This window comes from Dendrobium catenatum, unplaced genomic scaffold (genome assembly GCF_001605985.2).
Source record: "Dendrobium catenatum unplaced genomic scaffold, ASM160598v2 fragScaff_scaffold_1448, whole genome shotgun sequence".
NCBI classification, from domain to species: domain Eukaryota; kingdom Viridiplantae; phylum Streptophyta; class Magnoliopsida; order Asparagales; family Orchidaceae; genus Dendrobium; species Dendrobium catenatum.
The window spans coordinates 299,907-326,355 of NW_021319910.1; the positions used below are offsets into that span (position 1 = coordinate 299,907).

The 26,449-nt window shown below is 34.5% G+C and overlaps 2 protein-coding genes across 3 annotated transcripts in view; one reads left to right on the top strand and one right to left on the bottom strand.

Annotated features, from left to right (window-relative positions):
• LOC110107117 overlaps nt 1-6,704 on the bottom strand; it is a 10,555-nt gene extending 3,851 nt beyond the window's left edge. Inside the window, exons 1-3 of one of the 2 annotated variants that reach the window (XM_020837281.2) lie at nt 6,391-6,704; nt 5,865-6,066; nt 697-1,015 (exon numbers count right to left, since the gene is read on the bottom strand). In XM_020837281.2, the coding sequence (XP_020692940.1) occupies nt 697-1,015; nt 5,865-6,066; nt 6,391-6,676 (807 nt within the window). In that variant the 5' untranslated portion in view covers nt 6,677-6,704. The remainder of the gene's footprint in view (nt 1-696; nt 1,016-5,864; nt 6,067-6,390) is intronic. The other variant, XM_020837282.2, reaches the window with a different exon arrangement.
• A 15,247-nt stretch (nt 6,705-21,951) lies between these two features.
• LOC110107112 (probable lysophospholipase BODYGUARD 4) lies at nt 21,952-24,483 on the top strand. The gene is made up of 4 exons (XM_020837274.2): nt 21,952-22,448; nt 22,995-23,344; nt 23,634-23,830; nt 23,928-24,483. Exons 1-4 carry the CDS (start codon nt 22,019-22,021, stop codon nt 24,235-24,237), a joined length of 1,287 nt encoding a protein of 428 aa, XP_020692933.1. The 5' UTR covers nt 21,952-22,018; the 3' UTR covers nt 24,238-24,483.
• The last annotated feature ends 1,966 nt before the right edge of the window (nt 24,484-26,449 follow it).

Here is a 26,449-nt window from a genome sequence, read left to right on the forward strand (position 1 = left end):
GCTCGTTAACGAGTCGAGTTCGAGCCGGCTCACGATCCGGCTCGGCTCACTTACACCCCTAAGCCCAACACATGCATAAATAGCAAATTTGGGCAGCTTTGTATCAAGGGCTTCTCTACACGAAGGGACTCTTAGTGCATTAGTAACTTGTTGGACCATCCAAGGGTGTCGGCATGAAACCCTTTTTGGAATTATAAACTATGTCAACTAACATGGACCTTAGTATGGAAATGATGAATTGTTTAGAGTTCAACAACAAATTTAAGCTCACTATCTTGTATTGCAACCGAACAAACTCAAAAATTACTAATTATCAATAAATCAACCTAAAATATCTTTGCTTATATATCTTGAACTTAAATAGAAAAAAAAAATCCTCATTGGGAGTGTGAACTTTGAGAGAGAGAGAGAGAGAGAGAGAGAGAGAGAGAGAGAAAGAGATCATGCCTACATCACAAAGCATTACGAATAAGAAACGTGTAAGTTCAAGATAACACAATCCAATAAATCAAATCTTCTAGCATTAGCATGATCACAATTGTAATTCTCTCATAAGCAAACATTCATGTGGATAGGTATCTGATAAGCGATGCAGGCATAAATTTCAAAACATCAACACATGCATAATCGTTCGAACTAAATCAGAGTCCAACCAAAAAAAAGAACTTTGCATAAATGGAGTAGTTACAGGGTTACCTCCTGGATGCAATTGTCTTGGGCATCTTCAAAAAGAGAAGAATAATAAGCCGGGTCATATATGGACCCACCTAGTATATCACTGGAATTAGAGTCCTGTCTTGCTATTGCATTAGATGCAGGATATATATAATCATTTGTCGCATGAAAATCTATTTCTTGATAGCCCAAATTCGCAACTGTTGTAGCCCCCAGTCTATACATCTGAATCCACAGGAACGAGGACAAGAACCTCACTGAAAAACCAATGATTTGCATTGAAAATGCCAGTCTAACAGAAAATATGAAGGATGGCCCATATTTTTCTAAACCAAAGTTCCTGTATAATGCCATTGCAATAAAACTGGGTTATTTCTAGGTGTTCAGTATAATAAAAGCATTTGTTTTTATCTATGTTGTGTTGGTTGTCTTTTATCACACTTTATGTAAGGAGATTTTAGATTACTAGCTCACAGTAGAATGCTGTTTAAAACTAATCAAACCAAGAAGCAAAGCAAAGAGGAAAAACTATTAATGCGGCCTAACTATGATTTCAACATCATTATATGTCATTCATAGTTTGGTTACCTGCATGGCAGTTTCCATCCAAAATTAACTAGGATTATTTCTTTGAAAGCCACATTTCGATTGTAGACTCGTACAAAGATATGGATTATGGAAATGCATGGGGGCTAGGGTTGTGCAAGATTAAAGTAGAAGGGCAAATTAAAAGCAGCATGAGAAATGAAATCCTATATTTCACAAAAAGTTTAAATAAACTTCCTGAATTTATTATAAGTGATTTTTTCCTTTTAACCAAGGAAGAAAAGGTAAATTATATCAAGCAAGTGCAGTCACAAAACACATCCAGGGCTAATTCTGTCAATTTATAGCTGGGAGAACCTAGCAAAACATCAGCAGAGAATGATCCTTCAGCTAAAAGCAGATGCTAACATCGTAGAGAAATACTATCTCACATAAAAATTCTGATTAATTGAAGAAATTATGCCGGACAATCTGTAAGAAGATAATTTAAGCTAACATTGTAATCATCAGTATTATTAAGGGCACTGGGCGGCCTTGCACAATGTGGTAGCCGAATGCTAGATGCGCTACAAGCCAAACTAGGCGCTCACTTGAGTGAAGTAAGGCAATAAATTTTTACCAATTTAAATTATGAGGAATATTATTGTAGAGTATAATTTGATAATCATCACAATAAAATACTAATAGTGAGGAAAAAATTTATTTGCAAATTTTGTCATTCCAAATGCCAAAATGCCAAAACTTTGCAGCTAAGTTACCAAAGAGAACATCACAACAAGGTCCAAAAGTTACATTTTACTTTTAAACAAGAAAATAAAAACATAAGCAGGTAACTTTCATATGGCATATACTACTATTTATTCCATATTCTACATCATCCATATTCTCTTCTACGTCATTAGATTTATAATCCTCCATCTGATAATATAGTTTTGTATGATTTAAAAAATAATTATAAAAATTTGCATGATAGAGTTCGCCCATGAGCACCTAGCACCTTACATGAAAGTGCTCGCCTTGGCATTGTGATACATCGAGGAGGGTTATGAATGCTTTCTAAAACATATTTAATAGTTTAGAAAGGTTTCCTAAATTATTTTTAATTATTAACAAAGTTTTTTTAATTATATTTAATTTGTTTATGAAGGTTTCCTAAATTATATTTAATTTGTTTTAGAAGGTAACCTAAATCATGTAATGTTTCCTAAATCATGACTAATTTGTTTAGGAAAGTTTCCTAAATCATGTTTAATTGTTTAGGAAGGTTTCCTAAATTATATTTAAATTATTTAGGAATATTCTATTTATGTTATTGTGTTCTAGGGCTATTTAAGGGGGAATTATCTAGGGTTTTAGGATCACGCTATGACTGAGTTTTGATTTTGTTGTAGTTATTTTCTTTGAGGGCTTCCTAAAGGCATCAAAGTTAATTGAGAGAGATGATCTACCTCTTGAATTGTAGATCACATGTATCTTGTTTTCTCTTATTGAAGTATTAATACAAAAGCAGCCACCATTTTGATTTTACTGTACTTTTTCTATTTGTTGTTTGTTGTTTTTGCTTCCAATGTGTTTAAAATTGGTATTAGAGCAATTTCTTGGGAACGATGTTCGAGAACAGAGTTGAGTCACTGGAAGAAAGGATGAAGGAGGAAGTAGGGCACCTGCGAACGGATATGGGATCATTGAATGAGCGTCTTTTAGCGATTAAAGGAAGGTTTGGATATCTCGAGAAGTTGATGAAACAGATGTTAAAGAATCAGGCTAAGGCAGCTCTACCGAAACCACGGGGGAATGTTGATTCCACCCTCTTATAGACAATTAGGACGAGACATTTGTTTTAGATTAGCGTATAGTATTTTATGAGTATTCTATGTAGTTGATATTTTTATTTTTCTATGTATAGCCTTTTTGTAGCCCTCAAATCCTATAAATAATGGGTGATGAGGAACAATTTAAAAACTTTAAATCCACAGACTTTTGGCACCTTTCTAGATCTTGTGCTCTACTTCTATTTTCTAGAAGATATTCTGTTAATCTACTCTTCATCTTTTTATTCTCTCTATTCTCTATATTCTCACTGCTCTATCTCCTTTCTTGCTAATAGGTTATCAACTCACAAGACAGATGTGCTAGTAAAGTCAGACATCATCCACCAGAAAAATTCAAATTCAACAACATAAGAATCCCTTCCATGGTGAATCGTCCAAGCACAAAACAAAATTGATTTTTGAATACTAATATAATTTTTAAGTCTATGTTCCATGATCCACTTACAAAATTGTATGACTCGTAAATTTAATATTTTTATAATTATTATAATTCTAAAAATATTGATTATAAATTACTTCTTCGCTGATTATTTGGCATCCTCTTAGTCTTTAAATTTTTATTCACAATATATATTAACAAAACCACCACCATATTACTTGTAACTCTACACGCCTCAATAATATTTCATTCAAAGCTAAAATTTTTCCTTTCTGAATCTTTCTCAAAGCCAGCTCTTTTTTTTAGTCATTCTATAATATATCTAATCATTTTATCCAGTATACTCTTCACAAATGATTTTATCCTCAAAACACACACTTAATAATATCTCAAAACAACATTTCTAATTATTCATCTTCCCATGGTGTCTTCATCTTTAGCTCAAATCTTATTATCTTCACTTTAAATGAATGCATATTTATTGAAGCATTTAGATCTCTAATGCATAGCTTTAGTTGTTTTATACATCTCATTTTGATTTATTTATATATTGTCTATTATATTCATCATTAAAAATTATAGCATTTATTTGCTCAATAAAACACATTCAATAATTCCATAAAATATAACTTCTAATTTTCCATCTTCCCATAGTGCCATCATCTTTTGCTCAGATCCTATTATATTCACTTCAAATGCATATGTCTTGATTAAAGTATTTAGTTGTTTTCATATCTCATTTTCATTTTTTTCTAGTACTTAGTCTACCTCTACCATAATCATCATGAAAAATTATAGGACTTGTTTGATGAATATCTTATTTCCAAGACTTTAGCTTAACTATGATTATTATAAGCCATAATAGTATGCCTCTTTTTCCACTCTTTAAAAGCGCATCTATGTTCCTTGATAATTTTAAGTACCTCTGAACACCACCATTAAGTTCCTAAATAATGTACAAGCTATTTATAAACTATTCTAAGACTTCTAAGGCAATCATCTTATCTCACTTCAAGTTTTTCACAGCTGGAAAATTTCAATTTTACTCAACAACTAATTTTGAAATACTATTCTATATTGCATGGTTAATATTTTTTTCTAGAATCAAATGAAAATATTTGTGAAAATGTTTTTCTTTCCTTTAAAGCAAACGTAAGTTTATTTATGATTTCATAAATCTAATTAAAATAATTGATTATTTTTTCTCATTTTTTAAAGTAAGTGCTTGCTATTGAAAGATTATATGTTATTATAAAATTAAGTAGAACTTCTCATTTTCATTTCTCTATAGCGGTTTACAACTAATTTTTCACGACAATGCACAATGTCATCTGTCCAATGCTGTCACACCATCAATATTTTAAAATTATCTCAACATTAAAATCTAATACTATCTTGACATTGACACACGATGCCAACAATTTATATACCCACAAGCATGCCCCTGCGTCGTCTCGACATCTCATATTTATTCAAAATAATCTCAACATTAATGACCGACATTGACTCGACATGGAGGGCCAATGTTGTCTTGACATTGATGTCCGATGCACATTACACAACATTAATACTCGACTCTCGATAGCATTATCGTCTCCCCTCTCAATACTTAACACGTCATCTATGCATGACTCTCGACATCCTAATATTAATCATTTTAAGCACAAATCCTAATTAAATGACTTGTTATTTCTTAATTATTCTTAATATTCTGCTTATTCAATTTCTATACACTATTTTTTAAGATAAACAAATGATAATACCGTATTCAACCCATGTTTGTATCATATATTTTCAATAATTGATGTTTCATGTGTCTGTACCATGTCCATATCGTCGTGTCATTGTCTATGCATTATAGATCCTTAACATATAAATTGTAATACTTCATCCATCTCTTTCATGAATTTTTAAAAGTTCAACTACATCCTAGAACCATTGGTTTGCTGCATTGGGATTAAATTGAGGGACATCACTCGAATACATCCTAGTCACTACTTGCTTACATTTCTTCACAATTGGGTCAAATTATGGCACCCAAATAAAATATATAATTGCATATAAAATTCTCTAGGACTTCAAGTTTTAGGCCTACAAACTACGAATCAATAAATGATTCGTTAATGCATGCTTCATGAATAATTTTTTAACTAATTTTTCATGTGAGTTTCAACTACCCATTATCCCAAAGAATGAGGTATTAAATATAATGGGCAAGCCGTGCGGATCCCTAAAAAAAGACAGTTTCACTAAATAGAGAATAGCATAACAGTGTTTTCAATTTATGCCAAGTCACTACTGGCATAAATATCTTTGTAAGAATGCGCTCATTTGAATAATTTTATTGCAAATACAATCAACAGCAATCAAAATCTCATGCATTGTGCTTTATTCGTCGCTAATCCAGTAAAAATAAACAACAATAAGCATACCATATCGTGTGCGAGAAAAGTATAAACCACGCAACATCAAGCAAGATCGCGCAGAAAAGAAGCACTGCATAGGTGCGTCCAAGGTTCTGGCTACTGCTTTCAATAGCAACAAGTGCAAAGAGAGCGATCACCAAATTAATCAGCAGCACGCCATTGAACAACGCTCCCAGAGACCCCAACAATGAGCAACCAATCTGCACACCTACCATTTGTCAGAACAATGAAAATTAAATCGGTTAAAAAACTAGACCAATAACATCCAAAACACCGTCATTCAGTAAGATCAAGGACTCAAAACTACACAGGAAAATAAGTTTTCGCAGAACGGAACAATCCAAGCCAAAATCCAAATAGATAATTAGCGTCAAATTGGAATCCAAATTTACGCCCAATTCAAACCCCCGACGACAACACCGGATCAAAAACCAACGAAATGACACCCAGAACTGCCAGAAAAATACAAATCAAAGGGGCACGGCGAGATAAACCCTAGGGTTTCAAAGATGGAGGAGGCGAATCCGCTCACTTGGATGTAGATAAGGAAAACGGAAATTGATTGAATCCTGTCGTAATCCCGCAACCACGCTCGAATTTGCAGCCCCAGCGGCAGGGACAAACAGGGCATTATTGAAGAAACCCCGCAATTGCGTGAGAAAACTGAGCAGCAACGAAGGAACAAGCCAGTTGATGCCAAGGAGGAGGAAGAGATAAGGGAATCTCTCAGCTATACACTTTAAGAAGATTATAACCGATAAACAGAAGAAGAATTGATCGCGGCGGACGGGGCTTCGGGAGAGGGAGAGCACCTGCATTTTCCGCTACTTTTTCTCTATATAACAAATCTTCATCAGCCTTTTTTTTTTTTTTTTTTTCAAATTTGCAATCTTTTCTCGGAAATTACATAAAATTGTATTAGGATATTTTTATAAAATTGTAAGATTTGAGATTAATATAATAAAGTGTAAAAAAAAAATTTCAAAATATTATGAACTTTCAATTCATAATAATATGGGCCCCACCAATGGTAGAGCCTGGAGCCTACCTAATATATCCCTATTCCTGTAAAATGCAACTTAAAAATGAAATATTTAGGAAAAGAATGGTATGCTTCGATGCATGTATTTTTCTTGAGATTAGTGCCATACTTGATATCATCTGTAGCCTAAATGGCAATACGTAGTATTTAACTTGTATATGATTTATTAAATTTTGTAAATCTGGATTTAGTAAATCATGTTAAAATTAAATCTTGAAAATTGTTTGATAATTTAAGGGTTAAATCCTCTTAAATTCAATGGAGTTGTTCAACAATATAATCTGATTTAAAACGGTTATTTTTAACTTGGCGCTAGAAGTTAAGTTTCGTTGTCCGCTCTCCCTCTCTCCCATGCCCTGAAATCTTAAATCCGCTGAATCACAGGATTTAGAAAATCCAACATTTACCGTAAAAATGACAAGACAGAGGAATTATTCTGTCGTAACTTCCAACAGCACCATAAACCCTGTTTGATAGGATTTAGAATAAATCATGCTCAAATCAGACATAAATCTCGTTGTCAAACAGCCCCTAAGGATCACTAAACTCACTTTGTTGCAAGAAAATTCATCACCTAATTTAGGCTTCATTTGAGATAAATTTCTTAATGTTTTTTAAAACAGTTTTATAGTATAAAATTTTTTAATTCAAATAAATCTTATAATAAAAATTTGTTTTAAAAAACAGAATGAAAGTTCTCTCAAACAAAACCTTAGCGTTATAAAAAAATTTTTTTTTTGATATAACTATATCGATAGAACAATGTGATTGAGGACGATATTGATAGAATGTTATTGATAATAAAATATTTAAATATTTACCCCTTTAATAGAAGTGTGTTGTTATAATGATTTTACTTTGCCCTCCTCCTTTAGTGATGAGCATGAGACCTTTTAATATCTTTAATGAGGACTACTTGAAACATGCAAATTAAAATTAACTGTGCCATAATGGTTAGGAAATAATAGGAATGATAAAGTAGGTGTTGAGAAAGGCAATTCATAACTATGATATAACTATGATTTTCTTTTTATTACAGCAAATAAAACAAAATTAAGATATTCCAACATAAATAAATTATTTTAATAGTGTGATCATATGCTCATCAAGTCACAACAAATATACACATTTCAGATATATATATAAATTCAAAAACTTTATAAAGAATAAAAAATGGAGTAGCATAAGAATTTCATGAAGAAAATAGATAGATTTAAGACTTTGCTTACGTTGAATAAGAGTTTAGCAAATTTTCTTTTATAGTAGGAGTAGGACACTGAGTACATTATAAAGTTGTGAAGATTATCTTTTTGTTTTAGAATGATGTCTTAATGAGCCATTATATTTATATTATTATTATTATTATTTATGGTTCATCTTATTGATGGCTAGAAAGGAGAGATCTTTTACACAAAAGGATGTTTCTACATTAATTGTAACTAGATTAATTGTAACATGCATTAAAATTTAGAATCATCTCTCAAATCACTTAACATATAGGAGTAGTAGAGTCAATTGAAATTTTTTGTTCTTTTTCTGGTCTATTTGGAACAACTACAATTTTTTTATAAATGTGATTATAAAATTATTATACTGAAAATAATTCTTTTGAAAGCTAATGTCGAAAGCAACTTCTAAGCACAAAAATTTTCTGAAAGCAGCTAAAATATAGTGGACAAACCGATATTATGATTGTAATTCAAAAAGAAAAACAGCAAGAAACTTGTTTGAAACGAAGCCTCAATAAGAATAATATATAGAGAGAAGTGAACTTGCTCTTAAATTTCTTTGTTATGTCAATCTAACAATCATATAATGGATTATTAGTGCATCAAATATTATATTATTTAAATGATCAATTTTTTTATGAAAACACATTGTTATAAACTTGTACTATTATATATTTATTTGTTTTCAGATTGTTATAAACGTGCATTATGACTATGTTAGAATAATAAACAAACAAGTTGGGGGGATGACAGGAATAAAGCCCAATAGGCCCAAATGTTCATCGGCTTACCTGAAATATACTTATGAAAATATTTAAAAATTATATCTTAGTTCCTTATATCAAATAAATATTTCTTACTTTGCTCGCTTATTTCTCATTCTTATTACCATTTTATTATATTAATTATTTGAGTTATAATCATTTTCACTCTTTTATAATGAATGAGTTGGCGACTTGAGTCGACTCAAACTCGCACAATTAAACTTGAATTTGAACTGAAACTAGATTATTTAAGCAAGCCCAAAATCAAATCAAGAGTGGCTTGAGTTCCACTCAACTCATGTACAGTTCTAAAAATGATTATTGAAATTTTTTTTGTTTTGAAATTCTAGTGGTAGGTCTCTCATATTCTTAATATATTCTAGATAGATTTTTTCATGTTTTGTTTAGGACAACTTAGATTTTATTTGGGACAGCTTTTGACCACTATTTTTTCTCCATTTTTATGAAATTTTGTACAAAAAAGTTGTTTTAAAAAATATTAAGAAAAATGTCTCTAATGGGAACTTGGATTTAGGTTTCAATTGAGACAATTTTTTTACTGCTTCTTAAAGCAGCTTTTTAGTATAAAAAATTTATTTTTTAAGCTAAAAATCTCTTTTAAGAAGCAATAAAAAAGCCGTCCCAAATGAAACCTTAGTTTGGAACTGCTTTTTTACTGCTTCTTAAAACAATTTTTAAATACAAAAATTAAAATTTTGGTACGAGAAAACTACTTTATGAAGCAGTAAGAAAATTGCCCCGAACAAAAACTTAGGCTTTGTTTGGGACGGCTTTTTTATTGCTTTCTAAAATGGAGTTTTAAAACAAAAATAAAAAAATTTGTACTAAAACTCCGTTTTAGAAAGCAATAAAAAAGCCGTCCCAAACGAACCCTTAGGCTGTGTTTGGGACAACTTTCTTATTGCTTCTTAAAGCAGCTTTCAAGTATAAAAATTAAAAATTTTAACTAAAAAATTATTTTAAGAAGTAATAAAAAAATCATCCCAAACAAAGACTCAGTAAAAGAGTGTTTTTTTTTTTCATCGTTAAATCTCTTAAAAAGCTATTTTCTAACCTTATTTTATATTTGCTTTCTTAAAACAGTTTTATAAATAAACTCTGAGAAAGTAGAAAACATTTATTCAATTTTTTTCATTTCAACAGAAATATTTTCCCTTAATAACGATGCACTGAAAAATATAAATAAAAATTATTCCAAACTTTAAAAAATGCCGTCCATTTTTATTAAATTTTTATTGATCCATTTAATAAAAAATTTACATCACATAAATTTTTTTTTAAACAACATAACATTTTGATCATTTTTTTTTTTTGCTTTTCCATACAAAACAGCAAAAAAGTCACCTAATCTCTTTAAATAACAAAATGACAAAAAATATCCAATTGGAATTACTATTAAAATTTTCCCAAAAAAATAAAAATAAAAATTGTTCTTTGTCACATTCTGCTTCCTTTCCTAATTACCTAATTACTTTAGCAACGGTAGGATGTTCTGACATCAGAATGCACGAATCTCTTCACAAATTAGATAGACGAGAATTCAAAAGACCATGATGAAGTTGCTACTAAAGTCTTAACTAAAAATAAATTATATAATCAGCAAGAAATAATAAAACTATGATTTTATAACATTAAAAAACTTCAGTATTTTATTCATGGATTTTACAAGTAAAGTATCCCATCATTTCCTAAACTAAAGAACTGTTTGGAACTGTGAAACTGATTAAATTATTTTGTTCGACGAACGGGAAAGTCGTCCAATTTTTCCTTTGTAAACAGAAAAAATACAGCATGAACAGTAAAAATGCAGCTCACTGCACTTTTACTATTCATAAAGACAAAACTGGATGAATCTTCCCGTCCGGTGACCACTCAGAATAATCTTTCCTGAATCTGATGCAATATTTTATATAAGTGATTGTAAAGTTATTATTAAAAAATATTTTTTAAAAGCTATTATGAATATTATAAATAAGTTATTTAAAAAAAAATAAGTTGTTTCTTTAAAGTTACAAAAACTTAACAATTCTTATAATAAAAAGCAATTTTTCATCATAAAAATTTATTGATCATAAAAAAAAAGTAACTATTGGAAAGGTTACAGTATTTTATAAAATTGATTATCAAGTTATTGTGGATAAAAAAACTTTGTCATTATTATTGCATAAAACAGTTTTTCACCTACAAATTTCTAAAAAATGATATTAAGCAGCAAAAAATAGTGGTTATTATCTAAAAAGCAAAGCAACCATAAAGCTATCCCAAACATACTGTAAATGAAACTATGACTTTGTTTGGGACGACTTTTTTATTACTTTTTAAATCAGAATTTTAGTAAAAAATTAAAATAGGAAAAATGGGGTCCCAAACAAGCTCTAAAATTATAGTTTGACAAAAAGCGAACTATTTATGTTTTACAATTTTAAATAAAAAAACAAATCAAATAGTCCACACACAAACACAAAAAATCATATTATTTCATTGTAATCAAACTGAAGAAATCAACTTTAATTATGTACCATTTAATTTTATTTAATTGTGTATCATTTAAATTAAATAATAGAATAAAAAAGCTGTATAGGGCTTCAAAAAGTTTGGAGTTGAGAAGAACTGAAATAAAATTATTTTCATTCAAAATTATCCAAATAAATTTTGAGGATTAATGGGAATGAGATTTGAAGATTAAGGCCATCAGAACCCCCACTCCATTTGTCGAAAAAGAAATTTTGAGATATTTAAAAAGAATATAGTCCAAATAATCTATGATAAAATTTAATTCTTGATGCAATTAAATTCCACGACAAATTTTTTAAAAAAATACTGAGAAAACAACAGAAATGCGATAACCAAATGAAATTGTGATTGTTATCTAAATGTAAAGTAGTCATAAATCTGACTCAAACAAACTCTAACTTGATTAAATACACTATCCTCTTAATTCCACTTGGGTCAATTGTACTGTAGTGAACTCATTTTTATTGGAATTAAAGCTCTATTTGGTTTTGAGTATTTTTTTAAAGTTTTATTTTTTCTCATAATTACATCTTAATGATTTGATTATATGTAATTCATTGGTATTTTGTCTGAAAATTAGAACATATGAATATTTATATTTATGATTCTACCTAAACAACTAAAAAATTGAAGTGAAACTAAAGCTTGAATGACATCATGTTGCATTTTTGTACTTATTTCATTCTAGAAAACTGTTAGCGGACACTACTCCATGTCACGTTTAGTACCAATGGATCCTACACATGGAAAAATTATTACGTGCGGACACCAAACAACGTCCATAAACCAATGAAAATATACCACGCCACCCTTTTACTCTACCGTAACTCAATACTGCTCGGTACTCAGTACCGGTACGGACACTTGGTACCACGACATCCAGATATAGAGTTGCATCCGGCATCCGCACAAAATAATTTCCTCTACACATGAAAGCAACAGCAACTGACTCCGCCGCCTGCATAAGGAATTGTCAGATGGCATCACAACCATCCATGAAGATTCTACTTCAACGGCCAGATACTGATTCTACTTATCCTCTTTCTCATCTTTATTAATAAACATAATGTTGTTACTGAAGTCCTATACATATACTTTCTGTTATAATTTTGAGAGCAATGCCAAGCTTTGTTTTCAACTGTGTTTAGTGTGCTGAGTTTGTTCTTAGTTCAGGACTTTAACAAAAACTTATAGCGATAGAGAGAGAGAGTTTTACATTCTAATTTTACATGATGATCAACAAGGAGTCACCTTAGTTTTTTATATGGAAAACTTGGATGCCATGAGTTCTAACCTATTTGAAATTAGGATAAATTTTCCAAAAAAATAAAAAATAAAAAAAACGTTAAAAGTTTTTATGGAGAACAGATATAGGAAAAATAAAATGAAACTAAGGTTTTGTTTGGGACGGCTTCTTTACTTTTTTGGAAAGCGGCTTTCTAGTACAAAAAATTTAATATTTGTACTAGAAAGCTGCTTTAAGAAGCAGAAAGAAAGCAGTCCCATACGAAGCCTAAATGTCAGTCATTTGCTTAGGCAACGACTAGCGCGCAGGGAGTGGTTTTGACTTGGCGAGGAGTCGAGCTGGCGGAGAGGAGCTGGCACGACAACAAGTCGTTCACCTGTCAAACGGCTGAGCCAGTCGTTAACCATCCACACAACTGGGTGGGGTGGGTCGAGTCGGGCAAGTTGAGTCGGACTGGCGGGCTAGTCGGGTTTGCGACACAGTGTGGTGTTCATGGACTGAACAATGGCTTTTATTTAAAATAATTCTTTTTTTGTTGGCAACAGTTTTAGATCTGAAGTTTTGTTACAGATATATCCACATTGACTAAAACAAACTTAAATTTCTTTTATTAATTTTAATTTTAGAGCAGGATTTTGTGTTCTTGTTCAGTTTTTTTAGGCAAGAAGACTTTTAGCAAGAGATTTTTTCTTATGTTAATTTATGAAGATATTCATCTGTTGCAATTAGTTTCTTAATCTTTTCCTCCATCTAATCCATATCACAACAATTGAACAGTCAATTTACTCCCCCCTATAAATCTTTCGTTTATCAACAATTTAGCTTTCATTTGGGATGACTTTCTTATTGCCTCTCAAAGCAATTTTTTTATAATAGGTGCTTTAAGAAGCAGTAAGAAAGTTGTCCCAAACGAAGTCTTAGTAGTTCTAGCATTACATTGATTTATCGTAGCCACTTTGAGCAGAAAATGTTTCATTAGGAATAACATTAAGAATCAACAACAACAACAATATCAAACCTTTATCCCACAACGTGAGGTCAGCTGCTTAACAATTAATATTGTTATGAATAACATTAAGAATATTTCTAAAAAATTAATATTGTTTATATTGCAGTGATACGTCATCGAAAATTGCTATGATCGAGCATGAATCTTGAGGCATATTCAAGTTGGAAACTTTCAAATTAAATTTGGGATCATATGAATTCCAATTTCAGTAAACTTATAGTCAAACTGAACATCTCAAAGAGACAAATCTAACGATGCCAAAATCAAAATCGGTCAAACCCAAGCCCAAATGGGTCCAAATCGGGAGCCGGGACCACATTTGGAAAGGTCAAAGCATTATTTGGATGACAAAATAATATCAAAAGATGGCATGCTTATAGTCAAATCGAGCGGCTTGAATTTTGAAATCGTTAAGGCATTTAAACTAATGAAAAAATCTTTATGATCAGGGGAGTCAATACAAGCCATCCGATGGAGCACTCTGAACTTGTCCAGGATCTTCTATTTATTTATGGGGTGTACTACTCATGAAAATCTATAAATAGATCCTCAATCTCTACATGAGAGCGACCTTTGACTAGAGGCTAAAGAGAGCTCCGAGGCTTCAAGAGCTCTAGCACCACCACCAGCGAACCCACGACTGTCATCGGAACACGGCTTGGCCGTCTTTCACCACCGAACTTCCACCCAGCCACCGCTCGACTTCAGCTCGATCGCTGGACTTCCACCTGGCCGGCGACCATTGTCGGACTCCAGTCCGACCGTAGTCATACCACCGCCTAGTCGCCGACTGCCGCCAGACTTCCAACCGGCCGTCGACCGCCACGGGACTTCTGTCCATCCGTCGTCGGACCACCGCCAGGTCGCAAACTGACGCTGGACTTTCACCTGGCCGCCAACCGCAGCTTGACTTCAGCCCGACCATGGTCGGACCACTGCCCGACTGTCGACTATAGACAGCCAGTGGATATCCACCTGGCCGTTGACTACCGCTGAACTTTAGACCGACAGTCAACGGACCATCGCTTGGCCGCCAACTGCTCTCGGACTTCCACCGGGCCACCGACCCTGGCGGAGTTCAGCCCGACCATGGTCAAACCATCGCCTGACCGTCGACCGCCGCCAGACTTCAGCCCGATCGTGGTCGGACCACCGCCCCACCGCCAATCACAATCGAACTTCCACCCGGTCGTCGAGTGCAGCAGAACTTCAGCCCGACCATGGTCGGATTACTGCCCGGTGGCCGACCATCGTCGGACTTCCACCCGGTTACCAATTGTTCCCGGACTTTAGCCGGACCATCGTCGGACCACCAACCGGCCATCAACCACCGCTGGACTTTCACCTGGCCGTCGACCGTCGACCACCGCAATACTTTAGCCCGACCGTGATAGGACCATCGCTTGGCCGCCAACCGCCACCGAATTTCAGAACGATCGTTGTCGGACTTCAGGCCGACTACCATTAGATTAACACTGTGATGCAGACCATAGTCGGACTTCCACCCAACCACTGTCCACTACTGGACTTCAGCCCGATCACAGTGGAACCACCACCAGGCCGCAGATCGGTGCTTGACTTTAGCCCGACATCATTCAGACCACCTCTCGAATGCCGATTGCCACCGAATTTCCACTCGACCACCGATCGCCACTGGACTTTAGCAACAACTTCCACTGGACCACCACTGGATGCCGGAGTTTTGTTGGACCACCACATAACGTCCAGAGTTATGCGGGACCACCACCTAACGCTGGAAGTTCCACCGGACCACCGCTTGACTCCCGGAGTTTCGTCGGACCACCACCTGACTTCTGAAGTTCCACCGGACCACCACCTGACGCCCGGAATCCTATCGGACCACCACCTTATGCAAGACTTTCGTCTGACCACCGCCTGACGTCGGACTTCTGCCGGACCATTGACTTACGATAATGGTCTTTCTGACCCCTTTCTTCTACCGACTACGGTCCTTCCGACCTCCATCGCTTACTATGGTTCTTTCAATTTCTATCGCCATATAATGGTCTTTTTGACCCTTGTCTCCTACCGACTACAGTCCTTCCGACCTTCTTCATTTGGGCTGCAAGCAAACCAAATGTTAACAAACTACTAGTTGCTCATTCGATTAAAGCTCATTTGTGATCGTTCAACTAACTAAACAAACAAATTTGAACATCATTTTAAATATTTGATCCTTAAATAAACAAGCTTGAACACTAATGTGTTCGGTTCATTTATGATCACAAACAACATTATTTGAAGCTCGTGAACAAGCTCGACATGAAGCTCGATAAGAAGTTTGATTCGTATTCGATTCAAAGCTCGTAAATAAACTCGCTAAAAATTTGATTAATATTTAATTATAAAATTAATAAATATACATAATATAAATATTTTAAATGTATTATAACATAATAAATTTGTTCATGAATAAGAGACATTTTACATTTATCCATGTTTACTAGATTATTTGTTTAAGATGTTCATGAACAAATTTAAGATTAGTTTGTTCAATAGATTGTTTGCTAAATATGTTCACAAACATAGCTCATTAATGTTTGTTTATTTAAAGCTCGATAAGCATTAAACGAACCAAACATGAACCAAATATGAATATCGATAAATTAAACGAACCAAACATGAATACAAACAATAAAGCTCGAATCAAACATGAACCGAACTTTAACAAGGTAATAATAAACAAATTCAAATTTGAACACTCACATACTAGGCTCGGCTCGGTTCCTTTGTAGCCCTATTCGTCACCCACTATGGTACATCTGACCTCCATCGCCAAACAATGGTTTTTATGACCCATGTCTCCTCCCGACCTCTGTTGCATACTATGATCATTCTGACCTCCATCGCCGGATAACGATCTTTCTGACCCTTGTCTCTTGCCGACTACGGTCCTTCTGACCTCTTTCTGACCTCCATCGTCAGACAACGGTCTTTCTGACCCTTGTCTCTTACCAACTATGGTTCTTCCAACTTCTATCGTCTACTATGATCCTTCCAATCTCCATCGCTAGACAACAATTTTTTTTACCACTATCTCTTGCCGACTACGATCTTGCCAACCTCCGTCGCTTACTACGGTCTTTCTGACCTCCATTACCCAACAACGATTTTCTGGCTCTTGTCTCCTGCCGACTACAGTCCTTCCGACCTTCGTCGCCTACTACGGTCCTTCCAACCTCCATCGCCAGACTATGGTCTTTCTGACCCATGTCTCCACCCGGCTTGAGTCTTTTCGACCTTCGTCGCCCACCGACTATGGTCCTGTCGACTAAACGAACATATCAATACTGATTCTTCCAATTTCTATAATGTAATTCATTCTATATGACATATATATGTTATATCAAGCCAAGACCTTCCCTCCAATGAAGGGCATCATTTGTAATCAACTCCAAATAATAATAGATTCATTTAAATGGGGCCAGGCCCCATGAATTTTCCCCCTTCTCAGGGGTTTCCACGTAAAAACACTAGTGTCTCTTATGAACGCTACACCCTCTCCTTTTACATGCTTGTGTGCTGGATCTTCGTAAAAAGTTAAGAAGTTAAATTTTATATTTCTCTACCGCCACGAATATTCCAGGAAACAACACACAGTAATCCGAACTTAAATTTAGATAATTTAGAAGGTGATTTTAGATAGTCCTACAAATTGTTGACTTTGAAAATATCAGGATATATATGGGCATTTCTATTTCCCCTTTATATAAATTCGTCAGTAGAAAATTTAATTAGGCAAGTGTTGTAGGATGGATCAACCAGTTACATCACTAATGTTATTATATGGTGGTAATTTGACCTTTGATAACCAATTTATTTTCTACATACATGTTCAAAGTAACACATCGTTATAGGGATTAAAATAAAAAGTACTTAGGATGCTTAAGCACGATGCCAGAATGTTCAAAGTGAATTAAGTTTGTCGACTTCCTATAGTCAATGTGAATTTTGTTTGTTGTTAATCAAATCTATCAGCATATTCTTCATCACCTAAATTATCATTTCCAGACGCTCAAAAGGATTTTGTAATATCTCAAAGGCACTATTTCCTTTGGACTACCTATTCTGCAAGGCAACTTGAATCTGTCTACAATGCTGACGCGGACTAGGCAGGTGACAAGCAAAATCGAAAGTCTACGACTAGCTATTGTGTTTTTCTAGGATCTACTCTTATTAGCTGGAGTGCGAAGAAACAATCCACCATTGAACCTGAGTATCGGGCACTTATTGCAGCTGCCACAGAAGTTGTGTGGCTACGGAGATTACTCTCTTAGTTCAAATTTTCTATCGCAACCCCGACACCTCTATATTGTGATAATATTTGTGACATCTCTCTTGCAAATAATACAGTGTTCCATGCAAGGAGCAAATATATTGAATCGACCATCACTACAATCGCGAATGTATCAAATCTCATATAATACATGCTCATCGTATTGCTACAAAAGATCATACTGCAGATATCTTTACCAAAGGACTTCCAACCACAAGATTTTAGGGTCTCGGGGATAAATTATCTCTTCGCACTCGAATAATTAATTTGAGGAGGACTGTTAGCGGATGTAATCCAAACATGACCACAAATGATGATAGGCAATTTTCCATATCACGTTTGCTACCACTGTACCCTGCACATGAAAGCAACGGCAAACAACTCTGCTGCCCGCAGGAGTTGTCAGATAGCATCACAACCATCCATGAAGATTCTACTTCAACGGCCAGATAATGATTCTTCTTATCCTCTTTCTCATCTGTATTAATATACATAATGTTGTTACACAAGTCATATACATATACTTTAGAGCAATGCCAAGCTCTCTTTTCAACTGTGTTTACTGTGTTGAGTTTGTTCTCATTTCAGGACTTTAACAAAAACTTATATCAGCAAAGAGAGAGAGAGTTTTACATCCTAATTTTATATGATGATTAGTGAGTAGGGGTGCAAACGAGTCGAGTCGAGCTCGAGTCTGAAGGTGTTCGAGTCAAGCTCGGCTGTCAAATACCGAGCTTGAGCTCAAAAGTCGAGCTCGAGATTGACTCGACAGAGGAAATAAAAGCTCGCCGAGCTGCTCAAGCGGCATTCGAGCTCAGTTTGTCCATCGTGCCAGCGTTCGTCGCAGTCATCGCCACCGTTTGCATTCGTCGCCGGTTTCACGCGTCCCCAGTGTCTCTTCGTTTCCAGTTTCAGTTCGTCGCCAACTTCTCGCATCGCTAGCATCCATGTCCGTCCGTCATCGCGAGCTTCTCACGTTTCCAGCGTTCACGCCCGTCCGTTGTCGCCAGGTTCCGCCCTTGTCCATCGCGAGCTTGTGTCTGTCGCCAGTGTCTTTCCTGCGAGCTGCTTTCATTTTTCAGTGCCTGATTTCATCTGCGAGCTGCTCGACGAGCTCGCGAGTCGAGCAATAGGTTGTTCGAGCTTGATAAGCTATCAAGCTCAAAATAGTGTTCGAGCTCGACTCACGAGCTTGATAAGCTCAACTCGTCGAGCCTGTTACTGAGTTGAGCTCGACTCAGCTCGTAAGCAGGCTTAACTTGATTGCACCCCTAGTAAGGAGTCACCTTAGTTTTTAAATGGAAAACTTGGATATCATGAGGTCTAACCTATTTGAAATTTGGATAAATTTTTAAAATAAAAATGGTTAATTTTTTTTTACTAATGATATATATATAATGAAAATTTAATCACACAAGTGTTGTAGGATGGATCAACTAATTACATCACTAATGTTATTATATGGTGGTCCTTTGACCTTTGATAACCAATTTTTTTCTACATATCAGAGAGCATAACTGCCCTCTACATCTTCAAAGTAACACATCATTAGAGGAATCAAAATTAAAAGTATTTAGGATGCTTAAGCACGATCCCAAAATGTTCAAAGTGAATTTAATTTGTCGACTTCCTATAGTCAATATTATGATGTAATGATTACATTACACATTATTATTGATGATAATATTTATGAAGTCGCCAATTCGTAGTAACATATGTTAAAATAGAAGCTAGTGACATTGCACCATGCGTATTAAGCTAGGGTTGGAATCTTTCTGTGATGCCTCATAATTTAATTTAGAAGAATTATTCTTTTATTTTTTAATAAACAACAATAAAGCTATTTAATTTCTTTTATCAGAAATAAATAATAAAAATAATTTTAAAATTCAAAACATCTATGTGTATATATGTATCCATGATCTATACAATCATGATATCACTACTCTATCTTGAATACAAATAAATAACTAAAACAAAAAGAAATATAACATGAGAAATTTTAATCTGATCAATCTTATACACCTGATCCTTTTGCCCTGACATGAAAATATATAGCCACATATAATGAGCTAAAAAGCCCAGCAGGTCACTAAAACTTACAATTGAATTCAACACAAGGTAAATGAGTAATGTATTTGTTAGCAGTCAAATCATAATAATAGCATTCACATGATCATAGGACTGTACAATAGAGAAATATGTAAACTAGTACATGTGTCAAATCACTAAAACAATCGTCATATCAATATTATAATCAATATAAAAAATGTATAAAGTATAAAATTAAACTAGTTGTGTCCAAAGTAGCATTCATGAGGTTGTGGGGGAAACGAAGCTCTAGCATGATGATGAGGTACTTCAAGAGTGGCATCAAATTGATCATGCTATTTATTTTGTGGTAGAAGAACTTCATGTTTTGATAGAAGCTTTTCTATTCTATGCATAAGAACATCCAATGTGAGGCCTAAGTTGTATTCACCAACTACATATACTTATTTTGATTATAAGCACACCATATTCGAAAATCATTTGTTATTCAATCAATGACGTAAATTTTTTTACTATGCTTTAAGTGCTTGATTTTGATTCATTTGGAGTCAAATATAATCACTTTTTGTATCATCAGGCTATTCTCGTCAAAGTATTCAATTTATTATAACTTTATTGAAATCAGAATTCAAATCATTTTGAATTTGATTTCAAAATGAAACTAACTTAGAAGGGTTCATGGAACCCTTTTCATTTGATTCGGTCAAGAAATTTTAAATATTTTCTCACAAGTTTAAAAACCATTTTATTTGAAAGAGGCTAACTTTTTTAATTTTAGGATATGTTTGAGATGGTTGCATTGTTTTGTAAAATTGATTATAAAATTATTGTGGGGCATAATGAAGGAATTTAGTAAATATACAAAGATAATATATGAGAAGAGATGAAGTGTCTGTTTGGGACGGCTCGAATGTTTTATAAAGCTGATTAAGAAGCTGTTGTGCAGAAAATAGCTTTGCTAATTTGATTGTTAATGGCTATTTTTTATCACAAAAATTTTAAAAATCTGTAAAAAAAAAAACAATAAGAAACTAGTATCCAAATAAAATCATGGTTTTGATCTTAAAAGCAAAATGGCTAGAAAGCTGACCCAGTTTAAGATGATTACAATATTTTATAAAATTGATATTAAAATTGTTATGAGGAAAGTAAATTAACTATTCTAGTTGCAAATTATACCTATTATAAAAATTTCAAAAAAATTAATTAAAAATTTTAAAAATAAAGTAATTAGAAAGCTATCCCAAACAGATCCTATGCCATTAAATCTATACTGTTGAAACTATACAAAACTAAAAGGGGTATGAACGGAGAACTGAATGAACTCAAATTAAGCATTTTAAGAATATTAAAAATTTTCACACTGCACTTTACTAAACTCTTTAATAGGATCTAGGATTTGGATCCTCCAAAATTATAGTGAGATCAGTCATGTATTTCAATTTAGATGTTTGAGAATAAATCTAACAACATAACAATAATTTTGAAAGAAAAAAAAAATTATTTTTATCATAGCCATCCAAACTGAAATGTATGGCTGGAATGCACCATATCTAACAAGCCACTAAGCTGGTTAGGATTCAAGAGTATTCGGCAAAGGCTTCTAGAAACCGTTTTGCATTTTTCTACTGAAAATAAAGTGTTGGAATATAACACAATTAATAAATCAATGGAGCTTTCCAGACAACTGGTAAAGTTTTATTCGGCCCAATTTTTCTGTTATTTTCAAATTTTTATTTAATTTCATAAATACAGTATAATTTTGATATAAAATATATTAGAATATTTTGATATTATTTTTTATTTTAAATTAATTAAAAAGACGAACCTTGTGATTTAGCAGTAAATAAATGATAAAAGTTTGGAAATAATATTTTTATTTTGAAAATTGAAGCCTATTTATGTGGCCGATATGCAAGCTTGTGCAACGGCATCTACTCAAAGGAGGAGAATTTGGGTTGAGCTTAGTTATTCTCTTCATCGAAGATGTGGAGAGTGACAAACGCCATAATTTCCTCTGTTAGTCGCATCGTGTTCGCGTTACTTGATCTGTTGGACTTTGCTCTCTGCTTCATCTACCGTTTCCTGGATTCAGTTCTTGAAGAGAATCCAATTCCTTGTTATTGCAGAAGCAGAGGAGGAGAAGAAGAGGGAGATGAGATTTCTGAGACTTTGTATGGAAGGAGAAATGAATTTAGAGATCAGATATTGGGCTTGTTTTCAGCGACGGGAAGGAGTGATGATGATGATGATGATGATGATGATGAGAAGGAGAAGGAGAAGAAGGAAGCTGGAAGGAGATCTCCTCGGTGGTCAGATTGTAACTGTGAGAGCTGTGTGAGCTGTGCTTCATGGAAAAATTGGCAGGGGATGGGGAAGGAGACTCTTCATTTGGTCATCAAAGAACCAACTCGAGGTAAGTTTGTATATGTAGATTTAGGAATTATTGATTCGTTTATGTCATAAATAGGATAGTTTCATGTGTTATGCATATAAATCCCTCTTTATTGGGCCTCCATTCAAATGTATTCTTTTTATAATTTTGGATTAGTTTTCCGGAGTTTTAGGCTTTGTTTGGGGAGAGATTATTCTGTGCAAACACCATACGGGAGAACCGTCTGCTTGCGTTCAGTACCGAGCGCGGTACATTTTTGGGGTGACGTGGCGCATTTTTATTGGTCTCCGGACACATCCGGACTCTTCACAGAATAATTTGGACAGCTTTTTTACTGTTATCTAAAATGGCTTTCTAGTACAAAAATTTCAGAAATTTTTGTAGTAAGAAGCTGTTTTAGAAAAAACAGCAAAAAAGCTGTCCCAACCGAAGCCTTAGAGGAAAAAAATATGGGTGAAGATGAAAATGATCTTCTGAATTCATGCATATTCTTACAATATATTTTGAAAGAAACCAGTTGGCTGACAGTTATAATTTAAGCAAAAAAATTATTTTTCTGAATTTCAGCTGAAACAAGACAAGATGGTAGCTATGAAACTGAGAATGTGATTTTCTTACATGGATTTCTATCGTCTTCATCTATATGGGTGGAAAGTGTATTTCCAAATTTATCAGAAGAAGCAGATCTGAGAGTTAAAATGTTTGCAATGGATCTTCTAGGCTTTGGTAAAAGTCCAAAACCAGCAAATTGTTTGTACAGAATACAAGATCATTTGGAGATGATAGAGAGGACTGTGATTAAACAGTTTGGATTGAATAGTTTTCATATAGTTGCTCATTCCATGGGCTGCATCCTTGGAATTGCATTAGCTGCAAAATATCCCAAGTCTGTGAAATCCATTACTCTTGTTGCTCCTGTAAGTATACTAATTCTGGTATGAGATATTGAAAATTAGATTATATGAAGTATTATAATAAAAGAGATTTCGGTTTGATTTGGGACAGCTTTATTATTGCTTCTTAAAGCATCTTTTTAGTACTAAAAAATTGTTTTTAAAAGCAGTAAGAAAGTCGTCCCAAACAAAGCCTTCATCTACTTCAGATTTTAAATCTCAAATTTGAATTTTATTGCAATAAGATGTTTGATATTTTACTCAACTATAAGCTTATGATGACATCTTTTTTATGATTTTTTTTTCATTTTAGCCATACTTCCCTTCACTTGAAGCTAAAGCAAGCCACAATGCTCTGAATAGATTGGCTGAAAGGAAAATTTGGCCCCCTCTACTATTCTTCTCTTCAGTTATGTCTTGGTATGAACACTTGGGAAGAACTATTTGCTTCATCATTTGCAGAAATCATTTGACATGGGAATGGATAATTAAGCTACTGACTTGGAAGAAGTAAGAAAAGAAAAAAAAAATTTTTGATATCCCTGCAATTTTGTATATATAGTGAATACAAATGCTGAAGATTGACTTTGAATATTGTTACATGCAGGCATTTGCCTTTCAATTTGACAGATATAACCAAGCACACTCACCATTCTGCTTGGCATACAATGCATGAGGTGTTATGTAGAGGAGCTAAATTTAATGATAATTACTTGAGAACTTTAAAAGAAGAAGGAATTTTTATGAAGATTATTCATGGTGACAAAGATGAAGTGGTTCCATTGGAGTGCAGCTTAAACATAAAAGGTAGAGTTCCAAAAGCAGAGCTCCAAATCATCAACAATGCAGATCATGTTTCTGTAATCCTAAATAGAAAGAAGGATTTCACCAAGTTTCTTGAACAAACTTGGTTTTAAAACCTATAATATATATATAAAGCACCATCATAAAATTATCCAGTTTTGTCTATGTTATGATTGGTCCAAGATTTACATGTGTACTTTCTTTAGTTAGTTTTCTTTGTAGCATTTATATTGCTTTGATTAGGATCTTGTGTAGCCCTTTGAGATACCATTAAGCGTCTATAAATAAACACAGTAAGTTTGTAATAAGGCATTGAAGCCAAAAGCAAAATATAGAAATCCATTTCAGATTTTATGATATTTCCCTCTCCTCTTCCCTCTCTCCTCTCTCTCAAGAAGCTCAAGAAGAAGTGCTTCTTCCTCTCATTCAAGATTCTACAACTGGTATCAAAGCTAAGAGGAGCTGATCGAGCAAAAGAGGAAAGACGGTTCTTGTAGTCAAGAAAGAGAAAAGGGTGATCAGACCACACACGTAGTGGAGTGTCAAGCTGGTTGCGAGCTGAAGGCAACAGATCAAGGCTGCGGTCGTGTGAGGCCGGACCATTACGCAAAATTGGGAGGTACAACTCAATAATTTTGGTCACGTGTTGGTGTCGTGCAAGCAAACACGTTCACTGGTGTCGTGATTGGAATAGCAGAGGAGGTCCCTTAGGCAAGCTCAAATGCATGCATGGTAGGGCACACAGCTAGGATGTGTAAGGCGTAGGCGTGAGCACGCACAGAAGCGTGTGCGCTGGTAGTAGTTCAAGCTGGCAGGCGTCATGCGAGGCTTAGGATGCAGGCTGCCTGGGGTCGCACGTATGGAGCGAAAGAGGGCTTGAGCACGCTAGCTCACAGGGCCTCGAGGGTGCACTGTGCAGGAAGATGGGCATGAGGGGGTCGCGGTGCAGACGGGCCCAAGGGGTTGTGGCACGCGTGGGTACACGGGGTTGTAGCGCCGGGAAAATTGCATGCAGAAGACAAACTCGTGGGCTGGTTGCGAGGAGGTGAGGCAGAGCAGCCTGGTGTCGTGATTAAACCAAAGAAGGAGAAGGGTTCGATCACGTGGAAGGAGGTTGGAGCAGCTGAGTCGATTGTACATGCGGAGGTTTAATAGTGTGAATGGATGTGGTGCAGCGGAGTGGTGAGCGTGCCTTAGTCGCAAGTCAAGTGACATGGAAGATTGTAGATCTTTTTGAGGTGGAGCTTAAGTAATTAAGATTATTGACCTTGTCGATCCAAAAGTTTTAAATCGACAAGTTTACCATAGATAATGACTTTGGTTTGTGGAGAATCAAGATGAAGGCCCTCCTTATTCTTCAAGGAACTTCCGAGGCAATTTCCAAGGTAGATCTTGCTGTTGTAATTGATAGACCAAGAGCAAGACAAATGCAGTTGAAAGCTCATTGTGCAATCTTGTTATCACTCGGCAATGAAGTCTTGAGGGAAGTAGCTGAAGAAGGATCTTCCATAGAAGTATGGGAGAAAATGGAGTTCCTATATCTCAAAATATCATTGGCCAACCGTTTATACCTAAAGAAAGATTTATACACCCTACATATGGAGGAAGGTAAATATTTGAAGAAATATATTGATGAATTTAATAAATTCATCCTTGATCTTAAGAATGTAGATGTAAGAATTGAGGAAGAAAATCAAGGTGTTATCCTCCTAAGTTCTTTGCTGAAGTCATATGAAAATATAAAGGACACGTTACTATATGGCAAGCAAACGTTAACTATGATAGAGGTAAAGTCAATCTTGGTGTCCAAACAGTTACAACGTAGGAATGAGGACAAAGATAAAAGCGTTGGAGACATTCTTGTAGCAAGGGGAAGACATGAGAAGGAAGGGCACTTCAAAATAAATTGCCCAAATCTACTAAAGCGAAAGGGAGTTAGGCCCAAGGACCATGCCAAGATAGCTGAGACATCAAATGAATACATGGATATTTTGTAAATCTAAGGCCAAGGTGGAGTTTGTTATAATTAGTCCAAGATTTGCATGTGTACTTTCTTTAGTTAGTTTTCTTTGTTGCATTTATGTTGCTTTGATTAGTATCTTGTGTATCCCTTTGAGCTACCATTTAGTGTCTATAAATAAGCACAATAAATTTGTAATAAGGCATTGAAGTGAAAAGCAAAATACAGAAATCCATTTCAGATTTTCTTATCTCTCCCTTTTCTCTTCCCTCTCTCCTCTCTCTCAAGAAGCTCAAGAGGAAGTGTTTCTTCCTCTCATTCAAGATTCTACAGTCTACTTGTTCAAAGCATTATATATCATAAAA